Source organism: Loxodonta africana, chromosome 2 (assembly GCF_030014295.1).
Source record: "Loxodonta africana isolate mLoxAfr1 chromosome 2, mLoxAfr1.hap2, whole genome shotgun sequence".
Lineage (NCBI taxonomy): Eukaryota > Metazoa > Chordata > Mammalia > Proboscidea > Elephantidae > Loxodonta > Loxodonta africana.
The window spans coordinates 201,324,421-201,342,083 of NC_087343.1; the positions used below are offsets into that span (position 1 = coordinate 201,324,421).

Consider the following 17,663-nt stretch of genomic DNA (forward strand, 5'->3'; position numbering starts at 1 on the left):
GTACAGCTCCGTTCCAGCTCCTTCGTCAACAGGGTATGGCGTCGCTCACAGTCAAGGCCTACCTTCTAGGCAAGGAGGATGCGGCCCGCGAAATCCGCCGCTTCAGCTTCTGCTTCAGCCCCGAGGCGGAAGCCGAAGCCGAGGCTGCGACTGGGCCGGGGCCTTGCGAGCGGCTGCTGAGCCGGGTGGCCGCCCTGTTCCCGGCGCTGCGGCCTGGCGGCTTCCAGGCGCACTACCGCGGTGAGCAGGGCCGGGGGCGGTGGCAGTGACGCAGGCCGAGCGGCCTCTGTACGGCCTGCCCTGTGGGGCTTGGGTGGCTGCCTTTCCTTCCCGTCGATGCCTGATGGGGTGAGGGAGGGCTGCTCTGGCTTTTGGGTGAGCAGTGGCTCGCGGCGGGTCCACACTTCGGCCCCGGGTGCCAGTCTGGAAGTGCCAGGAGTAGGGACCAAGTCTCGGTTCCGGCCCAGTTCCAGCTGTTAAGCGCTAGCCCTTTGGGGGCCAGGGGCTGCCACACTCTACGGGCGGATCTCAGGTCTGGGGGCGCCAGATTCCACCCCTCCCCCCGCCATGATGCTGCACAACTTGGCAAGGACGCGCAGGCGTCCTTTCGGCTTTTCGGGGGCCGCGGGCACTAAGGTTACACTGACATCTTGCGGCTTTGGAGTCTGGGTCCTCTAGCGGGTTCAGATTTACCCCTACAGAGCCTGGGCGGAGCCGACCTGGAGGAAGGGGCGCCAGGGGCGGGGGAGGAATGACGTAGGTAAACAAGTGTGGGGTGCGGGGAACTAGCCCGAGATAGTCTCTGCGAAGAGAGGTCGGGGCCAGATCACAGGACGCCCAAGGCCAGGCAGAGTACTGACTATCTAATAGTCTGGAGAGACGGACAAGATCAAAGGTTCTTCAGGAACATTGGTGTAGGGATGGAGGCTGGGAAGCCTTTGGGGGCCCAGGAGCTAGCTTGAGCTGTGCTTGTGTTACAGGTGACTCCTGGGGGTGGGGTTGAGGAAGTTGGTTGTGAAAGGGAGGGCGGAGCATCCAGGGCCAGCCTCTGGGAGGGGACAGTGCTGGGACCTCCCTCAGCAGTGCTGCCAGCCTGCCAGGTCCGCCCCTATCTTTTTTTGGGAATTTTTTTGAGATGTAATTCACATGTCATACGATTTACCCATTAAAAGTATATAACTCAATGGTTTTTAGCATATTCACAGGTTTGTGCAACGATCACCACAGTTTCAGAACATTTTCATCGCCTTGAAACCCCATACCCTTTAGCTATCACCCCTACCCTAGCAGTCTGATTACCTCCAGCCCTAAACTACTAATAATCTACTTTCTGTCTCTATAGCTTTGCATGTTCTGGGCATTTCATATAAATGGAATCATGTGGTTTTTTGTGACTGGCTTCTTTCACTTAACATAGCGTTTTCAAGATGTATCCATGTTGTAGCATGATGTAATATTATGGTGGAATACTAGTCCATTGTATGGATATACCACATTGTGTTTTTCCATTCATCTGTTGATGGACACCTGTGTTGTTTCCACCTTTTGGCACCGCCCCTATTCCTGATGTTGTGATCTGGTGACCCACAGGCCCTATTCAGTCTGCAGATGGATGGTGTGATTTGTCCTGCATGGTGGTGGTTTAAAACCCTTTGAGCCAACATCTAAAAATGGGAGACTACATCCAAATATGGATTTTTAGCAGCACTTTGAACAGGTTCATTCAGGTTCCACCTGCTGAGACTTTGCATTTTGACCCTAGATATACTGAATCAGAATCTACATTTTAGCAAGATCCCCCAGGTGATTCTTACCTATACATTTTAATTCTTAAGTAGATTATTATTCAGTATATCTGGGGGGGTAGAAATGCAAATTCTCAGCAGGGGGTCGAACTGGAATGAATTGGTTCTAAGCCCCGGCTTATCTATTACTTTCCTAAACCTTAAGAAGCCCAAGGCCTTTGGAGGGCTGGGTCCCCCAGGAACTGGTCAAAGGCAGGATCTCCCACATTTGAGGATGGGCCTGGTTGGATATGGACCAGGGGCTCAAAAACAGAGCAGGGGGTGGCCAGCTATCACTGTTGTGGTGCCCTGCACACACACACCTTCCTCTGGCATGGATCCAGGGCCCCATGTTGGAGTCCTTACCTTCCTAACAACATCAGAGTGAATGGGCAATCTCACCTGTCATCCCTACCTCCCCCAGTTCACACAGGGGTTCCAGTTTATAGCCCTTGAAATGTCCCTTCAGCACTGGCCTCAGCTGGTGTGAGCAACTTGTATCCATCTGGAAGCCCCAGGTACTCATGTGCTGTCTTTTAAACCATCTAGATGAGGACGGGGACTTGGTTGCCTTTTCTAGTGATGAGGAGCTGACAATGGCAATGTCCTATGTGAAGGATGACATCTTCCGTATTTACATAAAAGGTAAGGGGCTACTCTGGGTGTGACCTGAAGCCAGGTGTTCCCTGCTGAGTAAATATAGGGCTTGAGGGCTAGGAATCTGAGGGCTAGACAGAGTCATAATAAATGCCAAGTTTGCCCTCAGAAAGGAGTCCACGTTCATCATGTACTGAGTGGGGTCTATAGGGTCTCTGAGTCCACTCTTGATGTGCCCAAACCAAGTGCCATGGGGCTGGAGGAAGCGTTGGGGGTACAGTACAAGCTTTATTTTAGTGAGGAGCAAAGCCAGAGTGTGCCAGCACAGCTCTCTGCTGCTCCTCAGCTGGCTGGGCTCTGCATGCCCGGTTTTCAGGTGCAGGGATTGGGACTCTCTCAGCAGGTTCTTGGGTTGCTTTGTTACTGTCACCTGAGCAACTGAATTCTGTGTGGAACTGGGTGTTTCATGAACAGCCCCACAGAGGTGATGGATGGGGGAGAACTTTGGAGGTGTCACCTCAGTGGCTCTCTCCACCCTTCCCCCACAGAGAAGAAGGAGTGCCGGCGAGACCACCGCCCGCCATGTGCTCAGGAGGTGCCCCGCAGCATGGTGCACCCCAATGTGATCTGTGATGGCTGCAATGGGCCTGTGGTGGGAACCCGCTATAAGTGCAGCGTCTGCCCGGACTACGACCTGTGTGCGGCCTGCGAGGGGAAGGGCTTGCACGGGGAGCACAGCAAGCTTGCGTTCCCCACCCCCTTCGGGCACCTCTCTGAGGTAAGCAGGGCCTCTGTGCGGCCTGGGGTGGGTCCTGGGGTGGCAGGAACCCCCTGGCCCTGCACTACCCTGTCCCTCTGCTTGCTCTTCCCACAGGGCTTCTCTCATAGCCGCTGGCTCCGGAAGCTGAAACATGGGCACTTTGGGTGGCCGGGCTGGGAAATGGGCCCACCGGGCAATTGGAGCCCACGTCCTCCTCGGGCAGGAGATGCCCGCCCTGGCCCCACAGCAGGATCAGGTGAGGCTCGCTTAGGCAGCCTGCCCTGTGTGTGCTTTTGAAGGCTAGCCGAGCTGGAGGACTGTCTTTATTCTCTGGTGCTGTTACTCAAGACGTCCACGTACACTGATGCCTGCTATGCCCATGGCTGGGCCGGGCAGTTTCACAGCCGTCCATGTCATTTAATCCTCACAAGAGCCCTGCAAAGTGAGGACTATTAGCTCTGTTTCACAAGTGGGAAAGCTGAGGGGCAGCAGGGATCATCCAAGGCCACTAGTGTACCCAGCAATCAACCGTTTCACCGTTTGGCCCATCTGGGTGCCCTGAGATCAGGCCTGTGGGCCATCCAGTCCCTGGAGCCTATAACAGACTCTGTCCTCTCATGTCAGCTTTCAGGAAACTTCGAGCCACGTCTGCTCGTATTAAAACACAGTCGCACAGTTAAAAATTTACACGTAGTTTGCAATCTACTGAGTTCTGATCTTCTTTTGATTTTATTAATCTTACTGTGTTTTTTGATTCATTGCATCCTTTGGGACAAAAGTGGGGATATTTTTTGACTTTGAGTAAATAACATATCTCAGACATGGCCAATATTTACATACCACATATCCTGAGCCCTGCTGGGTTACCGAGCACCAGGACCGCAGACAAAGGAGGAGCAGGCTGGAGGATGAAGCGGTTTAGGATGTGGCCCCACGGGTGCAGGTAGCCAGGGGAGAGGGGAGAGGAGTGTCTGGACTGCCAGGATGAGGAGTCTACTAGGATGCAGAGGCCGACTCGGGCGATGGTGACCTTGGGAGGAAACTGATAGGACGAAGAACAGGTATCAGAGTCATCAAGAAACATGCTTTGAATGACGCATACTTTTATTTTTGTTTTTAAAAATCAAAGCTTCTGGGCCCTCAGAGGATCCCAGTGTCAACTTCCTGAAGAATGTAGGGGAAAGTGTGGCTGCTGCGCTCAGCCCTCTGGGTAAGTGGGCTTTATTGTTTTATAGCAGTTGAGTATTTTGTGAATTCATTTTGAACACGGCCTTTTGATGCCTTTTACCTCTGACTTTGTGGAGGGCTGGGTAACGGATGTGGCCTTGAGACTGTTGAATATGTGTTGCCTCCAAGCCAGTCTTTGCCAAGTGCTGGGTCACAGGCAACTCAAGGTTCAATTCCCTGACAAATTCCCGAGCTTTCCACAGGGAGGGACATGGCATCAGAGGTGGATGGGACATTCCTGATAGTGAGGGTGACCAGACTCTGGTTGAAGGGCCCAACTGCCAACTTCTGAGTGCCCTTTAGGGGAAGGATATTTGCATATTCCCCTAAGGTGAGCCTTGGGATTTACCCAAGGACATGGGTGAGTATTTAGTTGAGGGGCCATTTATCTTCTCCTTCCTTTTTGTTTGCAATCCCCGTACCTTTCTTGGGTGTTTTCTGGGCCCGTGCCAAGTGCTGAAGAATGAGGGGATGGCGGAGAAAGGATGCCTTGTGTCACTCCTTTCCAGGGCCTCCCATTTCAGAGCAGGTAGGTCAGTGGAGTGTGTGACGTGCTGCAGCTGCCCCTTTAGTGGCGTGATGTGTGACATGACCCAAGATAGGCTTTGGGGTTCACCACTGTGGCTTTACAAAGCACCTACTCATCTGATAATCTGGAGGTGGGGGCCGCAGGGCTAGGTTTTATAATAGCGAGAATCAGCTAATAAAGGGGACTTCTAGTTTGAGATTATGATGGATCCATGACGTTGGCGTAGGAGAGAGTGCATCTTTCTGTTTTCAGAGAGATCCTAATGCAACCTATCTAAGTTTGTGTTACATGTTTGAAAGAATACTGATGGGAGGGTGCCCAACCCTGCCCACCACCTGTTCTGGCATCTAGGGTAACTGGCATCTCCTCTGACTGAGACCACTTCCCACTCACACTGATTCTGCTCCAGGACATGCCTTTGAAGCAGCAGTGACATCTGGGCGTGGCTGCTAAGATGAAATCGCTCACAGCACACATGGTTTCTGTACTGTTAAAGGCTCTGGAGAGAATGAGAAAAGAACTAATGTTCTTAATGCTTTCCCAAAAGGACAGAGCAGTAGAGGGCGATCAGATTGTAAGGGGGAGATAAGCTCTGCCTAAAACCCTGCTGGCGCAGTGGTTAACAGTTTGGCTGCTAACCAAGAGGTTGGTAGTTTGAATTCACCAGATGCTCCTTAGAAACCCTATGGGGCAGTTCTGCTCTGTCCTATAGGGTTGCTGAGTTGGAATTGACTCGACGGCAGTGGGTTTGGTTTGTTCTTTTAAATGCCATCTGACACTGAAGATACAGCAAAGGTTTGGAAGATTGAAGTACAGGTTTGAGGGGTGATCATCCCACTAATGGCCTGTGGTTTAGGGGCCATGGGAAGCTTCTCTGTGGAAGAGTCAGTGGGGCAGTGCTTCTTAGGCCTGGCTGAGCTTCAGAATCCCTAACAGTTTTTTTTGGTATATGGAAATTATATTAAAATTTTTTTGAAGAACAAAGTCCTTCACTAAAAGAATAAGACATCCTGCGAAGTCACAACCCAGGATTTCTAGATCCCACCTTTTGAGTGGGGCCTGGAATCCCTGTTTTCTGAAGGCTCCTCATGTGATCCTGTGTCACATTTGCTACCTCTCAGAGCCATTTGTGCCTGTGGAGTATTTCAGAACTGATGTGGATTCCCTATTCAGAACATTCTGGAGTAATTTTAGAAGTGCACAGAGGTCTTGTGGGGTAAGGATGAAGGCCTTTTCTCTTAACTAGGAAGGAGCCTGATACTCTACAAAACAGGGAAAATTTCAGTAAAATGTGACTGACTGGTTTCCATCAAGGAGATGTATTCGAGGAGTGGCTTAAATTGTCGTTGAAGTTATAGATACTTGCCTTTATGAGGAACTAAAAACCAGGATGACTTACACTGTTAACTGTTTACAAGGGGCTGTTCCCAGAGCAGGCACCCAAAGGGGACCGAGTGAACAACACCCTCCCAGGAGACAGTGCAGAGAATGAGTCAAGTGACTTAAAAAGCCAAGGCCCTTTTTTGTTAGGTGCCATGAGAAGCAGCTGAGTGAGTGCACCCCTGAGGCGCAGGGCTGGCCCTGGCTCGGAGGCCACAATCGCCAGCATCTAGAACATAGAGCAGCAGAGTCCTTCCTCATCACAGTGTCTTTGGTAAACACACACACTTTGGGGCAGTGCTTTGGGGCAGCTGACCACAGACTACTGCACAGCCTGGTAAGCCCTGAAATCTCCAGGGGTTAATCATCAAGTTGGAGAAACCCTAGTTCTGTAATCTCTGATGCTGTCTACAGAAGAGCCCCATCGTTCACCCAGTTAAAAAAGAATGAGCAAGTATATAGGTGTTCACTGTACTGTTCTTTCAGCTTTTCTGTTTGCTTGAATGTTTTCATAATAGGAAGTTGGAGGAAAAAGAAACAATTTAACGCAGATGGAGGTACTTGTAGTTAAGCTGGCATTTATCTTTGCTCCCTCCCCAAACTCCACTAAGGTAACAAATAGTAAAGAGATTAAACAAAAAGGTAAAAATGGTATGAGATGTCACCAAATTTTGAAAGATGGGCAATGGACAGAGGTAGTAACCAAGGGTGGAAGCATCAGAAACCTCTGTGCCTGCACAGGGACACGGGTGAGGGCGAGAGTCCACTCAGGAGTTGGGAGAGGCACAGCTGCCAGGAAAGGTGAGAGGTGGGAGTGATATGGGCCAGAGATAAGGGGACTGGTTGAAAGCATCCATGAAGATCACTTAGAGACCCTGGGGCCCCACTCAGCTAGATGAGGCCCTTGCCAACCCTTGCAGGAAAACTGCTGTTTAATTCCTGGAACACCTGACTCAGGGGAGCTTCGCTGATAGGGACATAGCAGAGGACAGGGTGAGGCACCAGGCTGAAGCCGGGCATTATGAGTAGTCGGCCTGATCAGTGGGTCCAGCAGCCTGTTCCCTGGCCAGGCAGGAGGTTGGGAGTTCCTGTTCAGGAGAGGCTGAATGCCGTCAGAGGAGAGCCTGTGAGCTCTGACATCTGGGCTCTCCTGAGGCCGGCCCAGTGCCCAGCCAGCCTGAAGAGAGGATGCTGATGCTGCCCTGCCCCGCAGTCAGCCCTGCCCCGCAGTCAGCCCTGCCCCGCAGTCAGCCCTGCCCCGCAGTCAGCCTTATCTTTGTGCCTCGCTAAGAAGCTATTGGAGGATATGGGGAAAATTAAAAAAAAAAAAAAGAGGACATCATTAAGGTTAGAAAAACTATATAAGGAAACAATCAAGGCCACTACTTGGCCTAGCAAAGAACGGTATTTATATAAAACCCCGGTGCCATCAAGTCAATATAGTGGTACTAATATAAATGCTGAATGTTGTTTTAACCAGAAGTTGAGTTTCTGAAAGGATGGGGGAAGGGGAGGCAAATATTGATCTAGAGTAAGACAGACAGATGTAAACTTGAACATTTACAAAACAACAGTGTGAGCTGGAAGTTGGCTTTGGGGAGTGGGATGGGGTCTGTGCAGGGAGTAGCGAAGGCAAGGGATTGCTGTTTTTCCCTCCAAGTCTTTTGGAAGCGTTGGATTCTAAGCTGTGGGCATGTAGTCTTTGATAAATGAAATTTGATTTAAAAAAAAGCAGGGCAGGGGATTCTGCCCCATTCCCTCCCTGAGCATGTGCCGGAGTGTGCGAGATGGGCGGGGGACATGCCTTGTCCTGCTCAGGCTCATGGGCTCACATGCAGCTTCACTTATTCAGTTTGCCTCTGAAGCAGAACTCTAGTGTTAAATATGTGTGTTTCTCATATCACAAGGCCCTGACATGCAAGCCAAATGCTTCATGTGGTCTTCAGCCTAGGAAACCCTGGCTGGGGCATATTGGCTCCATGTAGTATTTAGCTGTCACCCTGTTCTTAGGTCCTGACCCACGTGACATGCAGCCCTGCATGAACCATGGGGGCAGGGAGAGCCTGCCACCCCTGGGGCTGCTGCAGAGCCTTCATGGGTCTTCTGACTGCAGGCCTCACGTCTCACCCATTCTGCCCTAGAGTTGTGCTTTCCCAATGGGCTCTGACCCACCATACCCTTGCTCACAGTCTCTGTTAGCTCCCTGTAGCCCCAAGGGAGGCCCAGCTCAGGCTTCTGGACTTGGACCCGCCTCTCCAGGTTCATCCCTGCTATGGCACCGGCATCCTCTACTGCACTGCTCTCCAGCCTCCAGACCCTTATGCCCTGGTATTGCTCCCTACTGCCTACCTCCCTAGAGCTGATGCCCCTTTCCCTTACATCTTCCTCCTGGGCTGAACACCCCTGGAGGGGGCTGGCTCCTTGGACACCCTGTCTCGCTCCCACCTGGTTCCAAGCTGGGCTGTCCGAGCCCCCATTGCAATACCCTAAAGGCACATGGAATCGAAGTCGAGCCCTGCCCAACCACCCTCCTGGAAGCATGGTCAGGGGTAGGAAAAACAAGGTCTCTCTACGGACTTTCTGGCTCAAGCTGACCTTGGGATGTTTACTGAGATTAATGTTTTACTAAGTTGGAGGAAGGAAAAAGTCTAATATGTCAGGAAGAGTTTTTCTAGAAGCCAAGTAATAAATCTGAGAGGATTTGAGGTCAGGATACTGGGAGACCTGAAGATCATAGATGATCATTCATTTGCTCTGGCTCCTGGGTTTACGGGACTTGGCCTGGCCCTGTTCTGGCCGTGTGATTTGGGCTTGAGCGCTTTTGTCACTGCCAGTGTCTGTGTCTACACGACAAGTGCCCTGTCCTGGATCCTCAGATGCCTGTGAGGATGGGACCTGGAAGAGCTCCGTCAACCTGCAGCCCCCGCAGCTTGCTATAAAAGACAGTCTTTGCATTTTTGTTTTGCAGTCCCCTTTCTGAAGGACTTAATAGGTTTTTGTTTCCTCCTTGGCCTCTAGGCATCGAAGTTGATATTGATGTGGAACATGGAGGGAAAAGAAGCCGCCTGACATCTGCCTCTCCAGATAGTTCTAGCACAGAGGAGAAGTGTAGCTCACAGCCAAGCAGTTGCTCCTCCGATCCCAGCAAACCAGAGGGCAATACGGAGTGTACGACGCAGTCTCTGGCAGAGCAAATGAAAAAGATGGCCCTGGAGCCTGTGGGCCAGCCCGAGGCAAGCCTGCTCTCCCAGGTCACCTGAAGGGGCAGCCAGCAGGTGCTTTCTGTCCATAGCACCTCTCAGCTACCTTCCCTCACCAGCACTCACAATCTGTTTCTTGGGTATTTAAGGCATTCTATGAACCTTCTGCTAGAATTTTTACAGAAAAATATACTTGGCCTTTGCAGCAGCTGCTCACTGTGCCCAACACACACACACACACACACACACACACACACACACACACACGAATTTGTGCTGTGATTAGGCTCCGCCTATTGCTCATGTTCCTTATGTGCTCACAATGAGTTTTATTCCAGGAACAGATGGAGTCTGATAACTGTTCAGGAGGAGATGATGACTGGACTCATTTGTCTTCAAAGGAAGTGGACCCATCTACCGGTGAGCTCCAGTCTCTGCAGATGCCAGAATCTGAAGGGCCAAGCTCTCTGGACCCTTCCCAGGACGGCCCCACAGGACTGAAGGAAGCAGCGCTATACCCACATCTTCCGCCAGGCAAGTGGCTTCAAGCAGTTTTGGGTTTTCACCTTTATCTTTCAGAGCCTCCTGTAGTTTCCTGCTTTTAGTGTGATGTTCTTGCCTAGGGCTTCTCTGTGGCTCTGAGAGAAAATGAGGAGTGGTTTTGCCCACTTATGTCTAGCAATAAGAAAACCTGCTGAACCTGCTGCTATCCAGTTGATTCCAACTCATAGTGACCCTTATAGGACAGAGTAGAACTGACCCATAGAGTTCCAAAGAGCACCTGGTGGATTTGAACTGCAACTTTTTGGTTAGCAGCCATAGCTCTTAACCACTGCGCCACCAGCGTTTCCATCGATAAGAAGCTCAGCTAATTTTAGCAGTTTCTAAGACAGCCCCCAGACCAGGAAACTAAGAAGGCAGACGTGCGTAGAGGAAAGCACAGGATTTGGCACTGCCACACAAGACTAAGGAAACCCTGGTGGCGTAGTGGTTAAGTGCTACAGCTGCTAACCAAAGGGTTGGCAGTTCGAATCCACCAGCTGCTCCTTGGAAACTCTATGGGGCAGTTCTACTCTGTCCTATAGGGTCTCTATGAGTTGGAATCGACTCGACGGCCCTGGGTACTGGGTTACATGGAGAATGCTGACCTTAGAACAGGGTCACAGCCCAGATCCCTGTAGGAGCCAGGCAGGAACCAAAGGAGTGCAGTGTGTGGTGTGTGAAGCAGTAGGGCAGGGTGGGGACTGTGGCAACCCTAGAGTATGCCCTGAATAAAGGGGGCAACTGATACTGAGCTCCGGTTCATTACTGTCACCTGGCCATGAGTTTAAAACAATGTTCAATTGAAGGAAAATCCATCTCTGCACCAAATCTGGCCTGTGACTGCCAGTGTACATCCTTTCTGCCTTAGAGCAGGGGCAGCAAACTATAGCCTGTGTGCCAAGGATGATTTTTACATTTTTAAATGGTAGGAATAAAAGCAAGGATAATATTTTATGACATGTGAAAGTTATATACAATTCAGATTTCAGTGTCCATAATAAAGTTTTGTCAGAGCTTAGCCATGTCCCCCCCGCTTTTTTTTTTTTTTTAACATATTGTTTAGGCTATTTTCGTGCTACAACGGCAGAGTTGAGTAGTTGTGACAGAGACCATATAGCCTGCAAAGCTTAAAATATCTGGCCCTTCATGGAAAACATTTGCCAGTCCCTGCCTTAGGGGTCCCTGTGTGGGTAAAGTGTGCACATGGAGGGTCTTCGTGGGTGGGTGGTTACTTGCTGGCTGGGGGATGGGGGCCTTGGCACTGACTCTCCTCATGGGCTCCTGTGACTGTCTCCGGCAGAAGCTGACCCCCGGCTGATTGAGTCCCTCTCCCAGATGCTGTCCATGGGTTTCTCTGACGAAGGTGGCTGGCTCACCAGGCTCCTACAGACCAAGAATTACGACATTGGAGCTGCCCTGGACACCATCCAGTATTCAAAGCACCCACCACCATTGTGACAGTGTTTGCTCACCTAGTCTGTACCCCTTTTTGTCTCCCAGTTGTGTTGAGCTAGTGTAGAACAGCAGGGCCTCTGTAAGGGCCACTTTTCTCTACATTCTTCTTCCAGAATCTGGGGGGTGGGGATGCATGACGCCATTTAGGGTAGTAGAACAAGTGACATGAGGAGGACTTCCAGGTATGTGTATGTTTGAGAACTTGGCTGTTTTGAGATTGATGTTTTGAGAAACAAAACCAGTGTCCCTCGTGTGCCTTGGCTCTGGGCCTTGCCCTTGCTGAGGAGGCACACTGCAGCCTATTCCTGTCCACCCACCCCCAGGATGATACCAGCAGTCCAGAATATATCTTGCCTAATGACCTTCTGCTTTTTTTTTTTTTTAATGACTAATGGTATGCTGACATTTAGTTTATTATCCATTAGAAACCTGATATATTCTGATTTTAGATACAGTACTGTTACCGTTTCATCAGGGAGCAGAGGAGGGTGTCCTGGAGCAGGTGCTGGGGAAGAAGAATGGGGTTAGGACAGGACAGCCCAGTACCGTGGCTTTGGTGCTTGGGAATAAAGAACGGCTGATAAGGCGAGTCTGAGACATTGGTTTTCACTGAGTACTGCCTCCCTGTTCATAACCACTATAGTTCTCTCCATTCTAAATGTGGCAGTTGCTTCTGAAGTAAGAAAATTCCTTTGTAGCCATTCTGTTAACATATTTGTAATCAATCTGTAATTAAATGCTGTAAGCACTTTAATCAAAGATGCTGTCCTTTCTACAACAAAAGAAATAATCTGTAGTATTTATTGTCAGCTTTCAGTAGTCTCCATAAATTATATCCGACGCTATGATTTAAAAGCAACTTATGGGAACCCTGTTTCCAGTCATCTAGAGATCTGATAGAATAGGGCTCATGTAACAAAATATACCTCAAGTCATAACATACTGGCCTCAGTTCACAGGTCATCATCAAAGTCCTCATCAGTTTTAAACAGGTCACACAGCAGCACAGGTGGGGGTTGCTGTTCTACTTTGACCGAGGGCCCACCCTCTACCTGAAAAGCTCCTGGGCCCCATGGCTGCTCGGCGGTCCTGCAGGGCCTCCTGGCCCCAGAGGTGGGAGCGTGTGGGACCCAAGGAACCTGGAGAACACCGGGGGGCCCGCTAGGGTGGCCTTCCCTTGGGCTCTGGGTGCAGGGCTCAGGCTGTGATGGACTGGCTGACCTGGGGCCTGTTTGCAGCAGTCTTGGTGGTTCTGTGTCCACATGGGAGCTCTTTCCAGGTGACAGAAGAAATCGCTCCCACTTAGAAGATGCAGCCTTAGCCTGCTGTGCAGGCCTGGGTGGTTTCCACTGAGGAACGGTAAGATCACTGGTCTTCCAGTCCTCCAAGTTCTCCTGGAGGCAGCCCCTGCTTCCTTGTTTCACCTTCCCTGTCAGGCTAGCATAGCCCTGAAATAGAAATAAGAGCAGAAGATGGCCACATCCTCCTTTTAGAAGAATAAGCCCCAGTGGCGGGGCAGGCCCAAGCCACAGGAGGTAGAAGTACCACGTGCTGGCGTGACTGCTCCTGGTCTGTGCTCCTGGGTCTGGTTCTGCTCTTGTGCTCTACCTACTGGCTCGTTCTCAGGCTGGGGAGATGCTATGGTTTTAAGGTTTACCTTACTGTAAGTTCTCCATTAAATTGTAAAAAAAAGCCTTTCCCCAGAAAGAAGATATTCTCATGTAATTAGGAAATCCACTGTACGGGTATCTTAAAGTCAGATAGGGGCCCTGGAAGGAGGTGAGAGCAGAAAAGGCCCTTAAGGGGCCACCTGGAAAGGGATGGGTGTGGACGCCTCCCTGCTGCTCAGTCCTGTCTGATGGGGCTGTCTCTGCAGAGCTGGGTGGAGGAAGGTGAAGCCACGTGTGTGGCTGTATGAGGGCCCCGGCAGACGACACAGGTGTGGGGACCATCTCCGACCTTCTACCTCAGCAACCAAAGAAGCACCGAAAGCTGGGCTCGCGCTTACAAAGTAACTTGAAAAGCAGTGATAGAGGGGGATCCTGTGACACTGTCACCCAGGTCTTCTGGAACAGGCTTTGCCTTTGTGACACTGAGATGCTGGCTCTGCCCCTGAATTTGTTGTGACCTTAGTCCAGTCACTAAGCCTTGATGAGCCTCAGTCCCTCACCTTCAAAGCAGAAAAGAGCAGGCTTGTGCTGAGCATTAAGCATGACAGAGCAGCTTCAATGTTTGGTCCAGTGGCGGGCACGAGGTAAACAATAACTATTGTTATCGTCATCACTGGCATTATTCTGTAATTTGGAGATTAATGGCCATGCACTTACTTGCCACGAAACTAGTAAGTGGCAAAACCCTTTAACTCTCTGTCTTGGCTTTGAGCCGGTGCCCTGTGCCAAGGACTGAGCAGCAGCCATGGCCAACCTGGGCTGACGCTGGGCCACGGCAGTGACCGACACCGGCACGGCCCTTGGCTCAGTGCCGTGGCTCACAGGCAGCACGAGGTGAGGCCAGGGAGGTGAGCGCAGGAACCCGTCCCGCAGCGCTGCATCTGCAGTGGGTCAGCGAGGTGTGACGCAGTAAACACTAGAGCGCTTGTTAAGTGAATGCAGTGCCTCAAGGGCAAAAGTCTGTCATGAGGTGAGTTAGGGTGAGGATGGCGACAAGTCCGCAGAAATGTGGGGCAAGTCCTATTTGGAACAGTCTGACAAAGATACGCCACTCCCTGCAGGATGAAGAAAATGGTCCTGACCCCGGCGATGCCTACTGGGCAGCCGCTGCGGCTCTAAGGCATCAAGATGGCCTCTTGACCAGGAGGGAACATCACCAGAGAGGACGAGCACGGGAGGGAAGCAGGGCACAGGCCAGAGAAAGGGGTTGGCTTACAACCAAAACAACATACCCAAGTGGAAAGCTGGGCTTTCTGGGGGTGTTAAGTCTCATACTAAATCAATTATCAAAAGAAACCAAGACAATTAAAAAAAATCCCGTGTACACTCAACGATCACTGGAACCAGAAGAGAAACACTGACCTTCTGGGGCTGCAAGGTGACCTCGGAGTCGCTTTCCCTGCTCCCTGAGTCCTGGGCGTCAGGGCTCCATTTCCTGGTGTGGAGTAAAGTCCTGTCAGCTACCCCAGTCCTGTCATCTGAGCTCCTCAGACTCCAACTCACTGGCACCTGATCCAACACCCCAGCACAAGCAGGAACCTTTTCATCCCTTACAGCTTCCTAGGTGGCCGCTCGGCTTCTGCTCCATCTCGAATAACAGCCTGCAAACTGACATCCCAGGCAGTCCCCTTTCCTGCTTGATAGCTTGAAGTTGTTGGAAAATTCTTAAACTGAAATCTACCTCCCGATAGGACCTGCCCCATAAGAGCAACCCAAGATCCTTGGCATCACAGTTTTCCTCTCTAGACTGAAAGAGTCCAGCCACTCTCACCATACTTAGTTTTGTCAACACTGCCCTTAAAATTAATTTTTTCCTTAGGTCAGTACGGTCTGAGATGTGGTGCCTGCCCAGCCTCCTTTCTGCACCTGTGCAGCCAGCCCCAAGCCACGCTGAGGAGAGCCAGTGACAATGGCTGCTCTTTAGCTTCCCCACACACCAGCACTCTCACTCCGGGTTCTCCCACTTCGCTGACTATTAGAAGTGGCTCCTCAGTCCCCCATTGCAAGAGTCAACAAGGGCAATGGTATGAGGTCTGCGCTGCTGCCTAGCTTGGTACCTTTTTCTAGGGAGGTTGTTACTGAAGGGACGGTCTGGCTTCTCCAATCTGGACGAGGACTGTCTGTTGAAAAACACTTCTTCTCCTTCCAGCTCCAGTTCATTGGAACCCTTTCCCAGATACTTCAGCCAGCGGCTCTCTGTGGGCTGTGATCTTTCCTACAGGATTGGGAAATGAGTTTACTCTCAGAATTGGAAAGCCGGTACTTTTATTGAAACTCCCCAACCCCACTCTTAGGTCCAAGGGTCTCAGGATTCATGTCTACCTCGTTACCCAGGAAAGGGGAAATTCATGCCCTTAGGCACTGCTGGGCGCGGTACACACTGGCACCCACTGGGGAAGCAGCAGGCACAGCTTATCGAGAACCTAAAAAATGTCCATGCTCCCTGACCCAGTGATTCCAAAAGAAAAAAGGTACAGCGATGCTAGTCTTAGTGTTATAAACAAGAGCAAATATTACATTGTAGCAAAAATTTGGAAACAACCTAAATGCCCCATAATAAGGGAATAAATATTGGTATATCCACTAATTGAAATATTCTGTAGATAAACTTATTAAAAATAAAGGTCATTGAAGACTACACAGCAACATGGGAGAATAATATAAGTGAAAACTTTAGGATGCAAAAAAAGTAGTTCTTATAGTAAGAATGATTTAAAATTAAGTCTGTAAATGGACAAAAATTGGAAGTATATACACAAAGATACAAGAGCTGTGTTAAAGTGACATGCTTTAGAACATGTTCCCTCTATTTATAAGACTATCAAGGACAAGTGGGGAGAGGGCATTGCCCAGGCAGCACTGCAGAGGCAGGATTCTGCTCCAGGTGGGCAGGGAGGCTCTGCCTATCTGTGGTTGTCTCCACTCCCTCTCTCCCTGGTAGGACAGTGTTCCATGTACCCATGACATCTTGGATGTACCAGTGGTGTCACCTACTCAGTCACTCAAGGGCTTACACACACTGCCACTCCAGACTTTGAGCACCTACTCTGCCAGCCTTTTCACTAGGCACTGGGGACACAACAACCGCATGTGATCCCTGCTCTCCGGAAGCTCACAGTCTGGTAGAAAGGGAACATGGAAACCCAGGTACTCCACGATAGCACCCTTCCCCTATTGGAGGTATGCTGAGTGCTGTGGGAACCAAGGGGAGGAAACACGAAGGATGTAAAGTTCAAGCTAAGTTCAGAAGGAGGAGTTCTCCAAGCAGACACAAGAAAAAGTCCTTCTGGCACAGCAGTGTAATTTTTGTACACGTTTGTCTCCACCCTTACAAGAGGGACAGGTTTATTCATTATTGTATTCCCTGTAGCTTCCAGCAAAGTCCCTGTCATGCAATGACATCAGTGTTAGGTGAACAAATGACTAGTGAGCAAATAAATGGAACCCCTTAAGTTACACAGAACCACTCTCAGGCCCAGCCCAGGCTGAGACAGATGCCCCTGGCTTACCTGCAAACTCACGTTTTCAGCCTGCTGATGACCTGCACTTTCTTCTTCACTGGCATTTACAGGTTCTTCCACAGACCTGAGGGAAAGATTGTACACATGTTTTTGTAAAATGACCAGGAAAGATGCAAGAACTTGATACCTATCAAGACCGTTTTGGGGAATCTGAGGAACTTTGTTGCTTTGAAGTGATTCCACAATCTTCCAGCAGTTGAGAAGGCTTGGGCCAGAGGAACTACTTGTTTCCTTGGAGTCAGGCTGGGAAAGCCCTATGTCAATAGGAAATATGACACAGGCAGAAGGTGCTGACTTTCTAGCCAGAGACCAGAGTTTGCATTCTGGCTTTGCCAGTGACTAGTTGTGTGTATGATATGACTTTAGACACACCACTTAACCCTCCTATATTTGTTTCCTCATCCACATTGGCAATAAGACTGCCTGGGTAACTGTGAGAAGAAATGAGGTAATATATGTGGGCATACATTGCTCACAGAGAGTAATGTCAGCTGAGCATTCCTGCCATCGCAGTGGAGATGTCCCCATCAGATAGGGTCATAAAAGACTCTTTACAATTGCTCAACCATTACCCAAGAGCAGAAGGAATGTCACTGAGCTTGACTTGTTATAGTGATTCATCCAGCCCCCTAGGGGACAATAGGGCTCTTTCACCACATAAAGCAGACAGCAAGGGGCCAGAGCCTTTATGGTCTTGAGTGGGGGTGGGTGGCCAGTAGAAATATTTATGATGTGAAGACTGAGGTTAGGACCAAAGGCAACATCCATTCATGTCATTCAGGGCTGTTACATCACATGATCAAATTGGCACTCTCTCTAGTGAAGTACAAGAACTCCAATCTCTGCCCTTTATGGGCACCACTACCTCAGTTTCTTTATCTATAAAATGTAGTATGTCTTTCAGCTCTTATCTCTTCAAATATTACCTTTGCCCCATTCTCTCTTGCTGAAACTCTTCTCTGTATCCTCCCTGTCTCTCAACTTTCCCCTCAGGTTT

General features: G+C 50.2%; 2 protein-coding genes across 8 annotated transcripts in view; one reads left to right on the top strand and one right to left on the bottom strand.

Moving 5' to 3' along the window:
• Window positions 1-12,064, top strand: SQSTM1 (sequestosome 1). 3 transcript variants are annotated; one of them, XM_064279277.1, is made up of 9 exons: window positions 1-240; window positions 2,334-2,429; window positions 2,930-3,159; window positions 3,256-3,397; window positions 4,271-4,351; window positions 4,823-4,897; window positions 9,296-9,510; window positions 9,879-10,011; window positions 11,321-12,064. In XM_064279277.1, the coding sequence occupies exons 1-9, from the start codon at window positions 36-38 to the stop codon at window positions 11,476-11,478; spliced, it is 1,335 nt and encodes a 444-aa protein (XP_064135347.1). In that variant the 5' UTR covers window positions 1-35; the 3' UTR covers window positions 11,479-12,064. The 3 variants fall into 3 exon arrangements, with proteins under 3 accessions (XP_064135347.1, XP_064135346.1, XP_064135348.1); XM_064279276.1 differs by having other exon boundaries at window positions 2-240; window positions 9,816-10,011; XM_064279278.1 differs by lacking the exon at window positions 4,823-4,897 and having other exon boundaries at window positions 3-240; window positions 9,816-10,011.
• The window catches only part of MRNIP (MRN complex interacting protein), a 21,573-nt gene continuing 14,949 nt past the window's right edge, over window positions 11,040-17,663 (bottom strand). For 4 of the 5 annotated variants that reach the window (XM_064279280.1, XM_064279279.1, XM_010593230.3 and 1 more), the window contains 4 exons: window positions 16,655-16,730; window positions 15,203-15,360; window positions 14,508-14,580; window positions 11,040-12,923 (listed from right to left, as the gene is read on the bottom strand). In XM_064279280.1, coding sequence (XP_064135350.1) covers window positions 12,429-12,923; window positions 14,508-14,580; window positions 15,203-15,360; window positions 16,655-16,730 — 802 coding nt within the window. In that variant the 3' untranslated portion in view covers window positions 11,040-12,428. The remainder of the gene's footprint in view (window positions 12,924-14,507; window positions 14,581-15,202; window positions 15,361-16,654; window positions 16,731-17,663) is intronic. The other variant, XM_064279282.1, reaches the window with a different exon arrangement.

What these genes read in the sequence shown, in the direction of transcription:
- SQSTM1 (XM_064279276.1), top strand. Translation starts at nt 36, where the DNA reads ATGGCGTCGCTCACAGTCAAGGCCTACCTTCTAGGCAAGGAGGATGCG. An exon ending in CTTCCAGGCGCACTACCGCG is followed by an intron (nt 241 to 2,333) that starts GTGAGCAGGGCC and finishes TAAACCATCTAG; the next exon opens with ATGAGGACGGGGACTTGGTT. An exon ending in TGCTGCGCTCAGCCCTCTGG is followed by an intron (nt 4,352 to 4,822) that starts GTAAGTGGGCTT and finishes GCCCGTGCCAAG; the next exon opens with TGCTGAAGAATGAGGGGATG.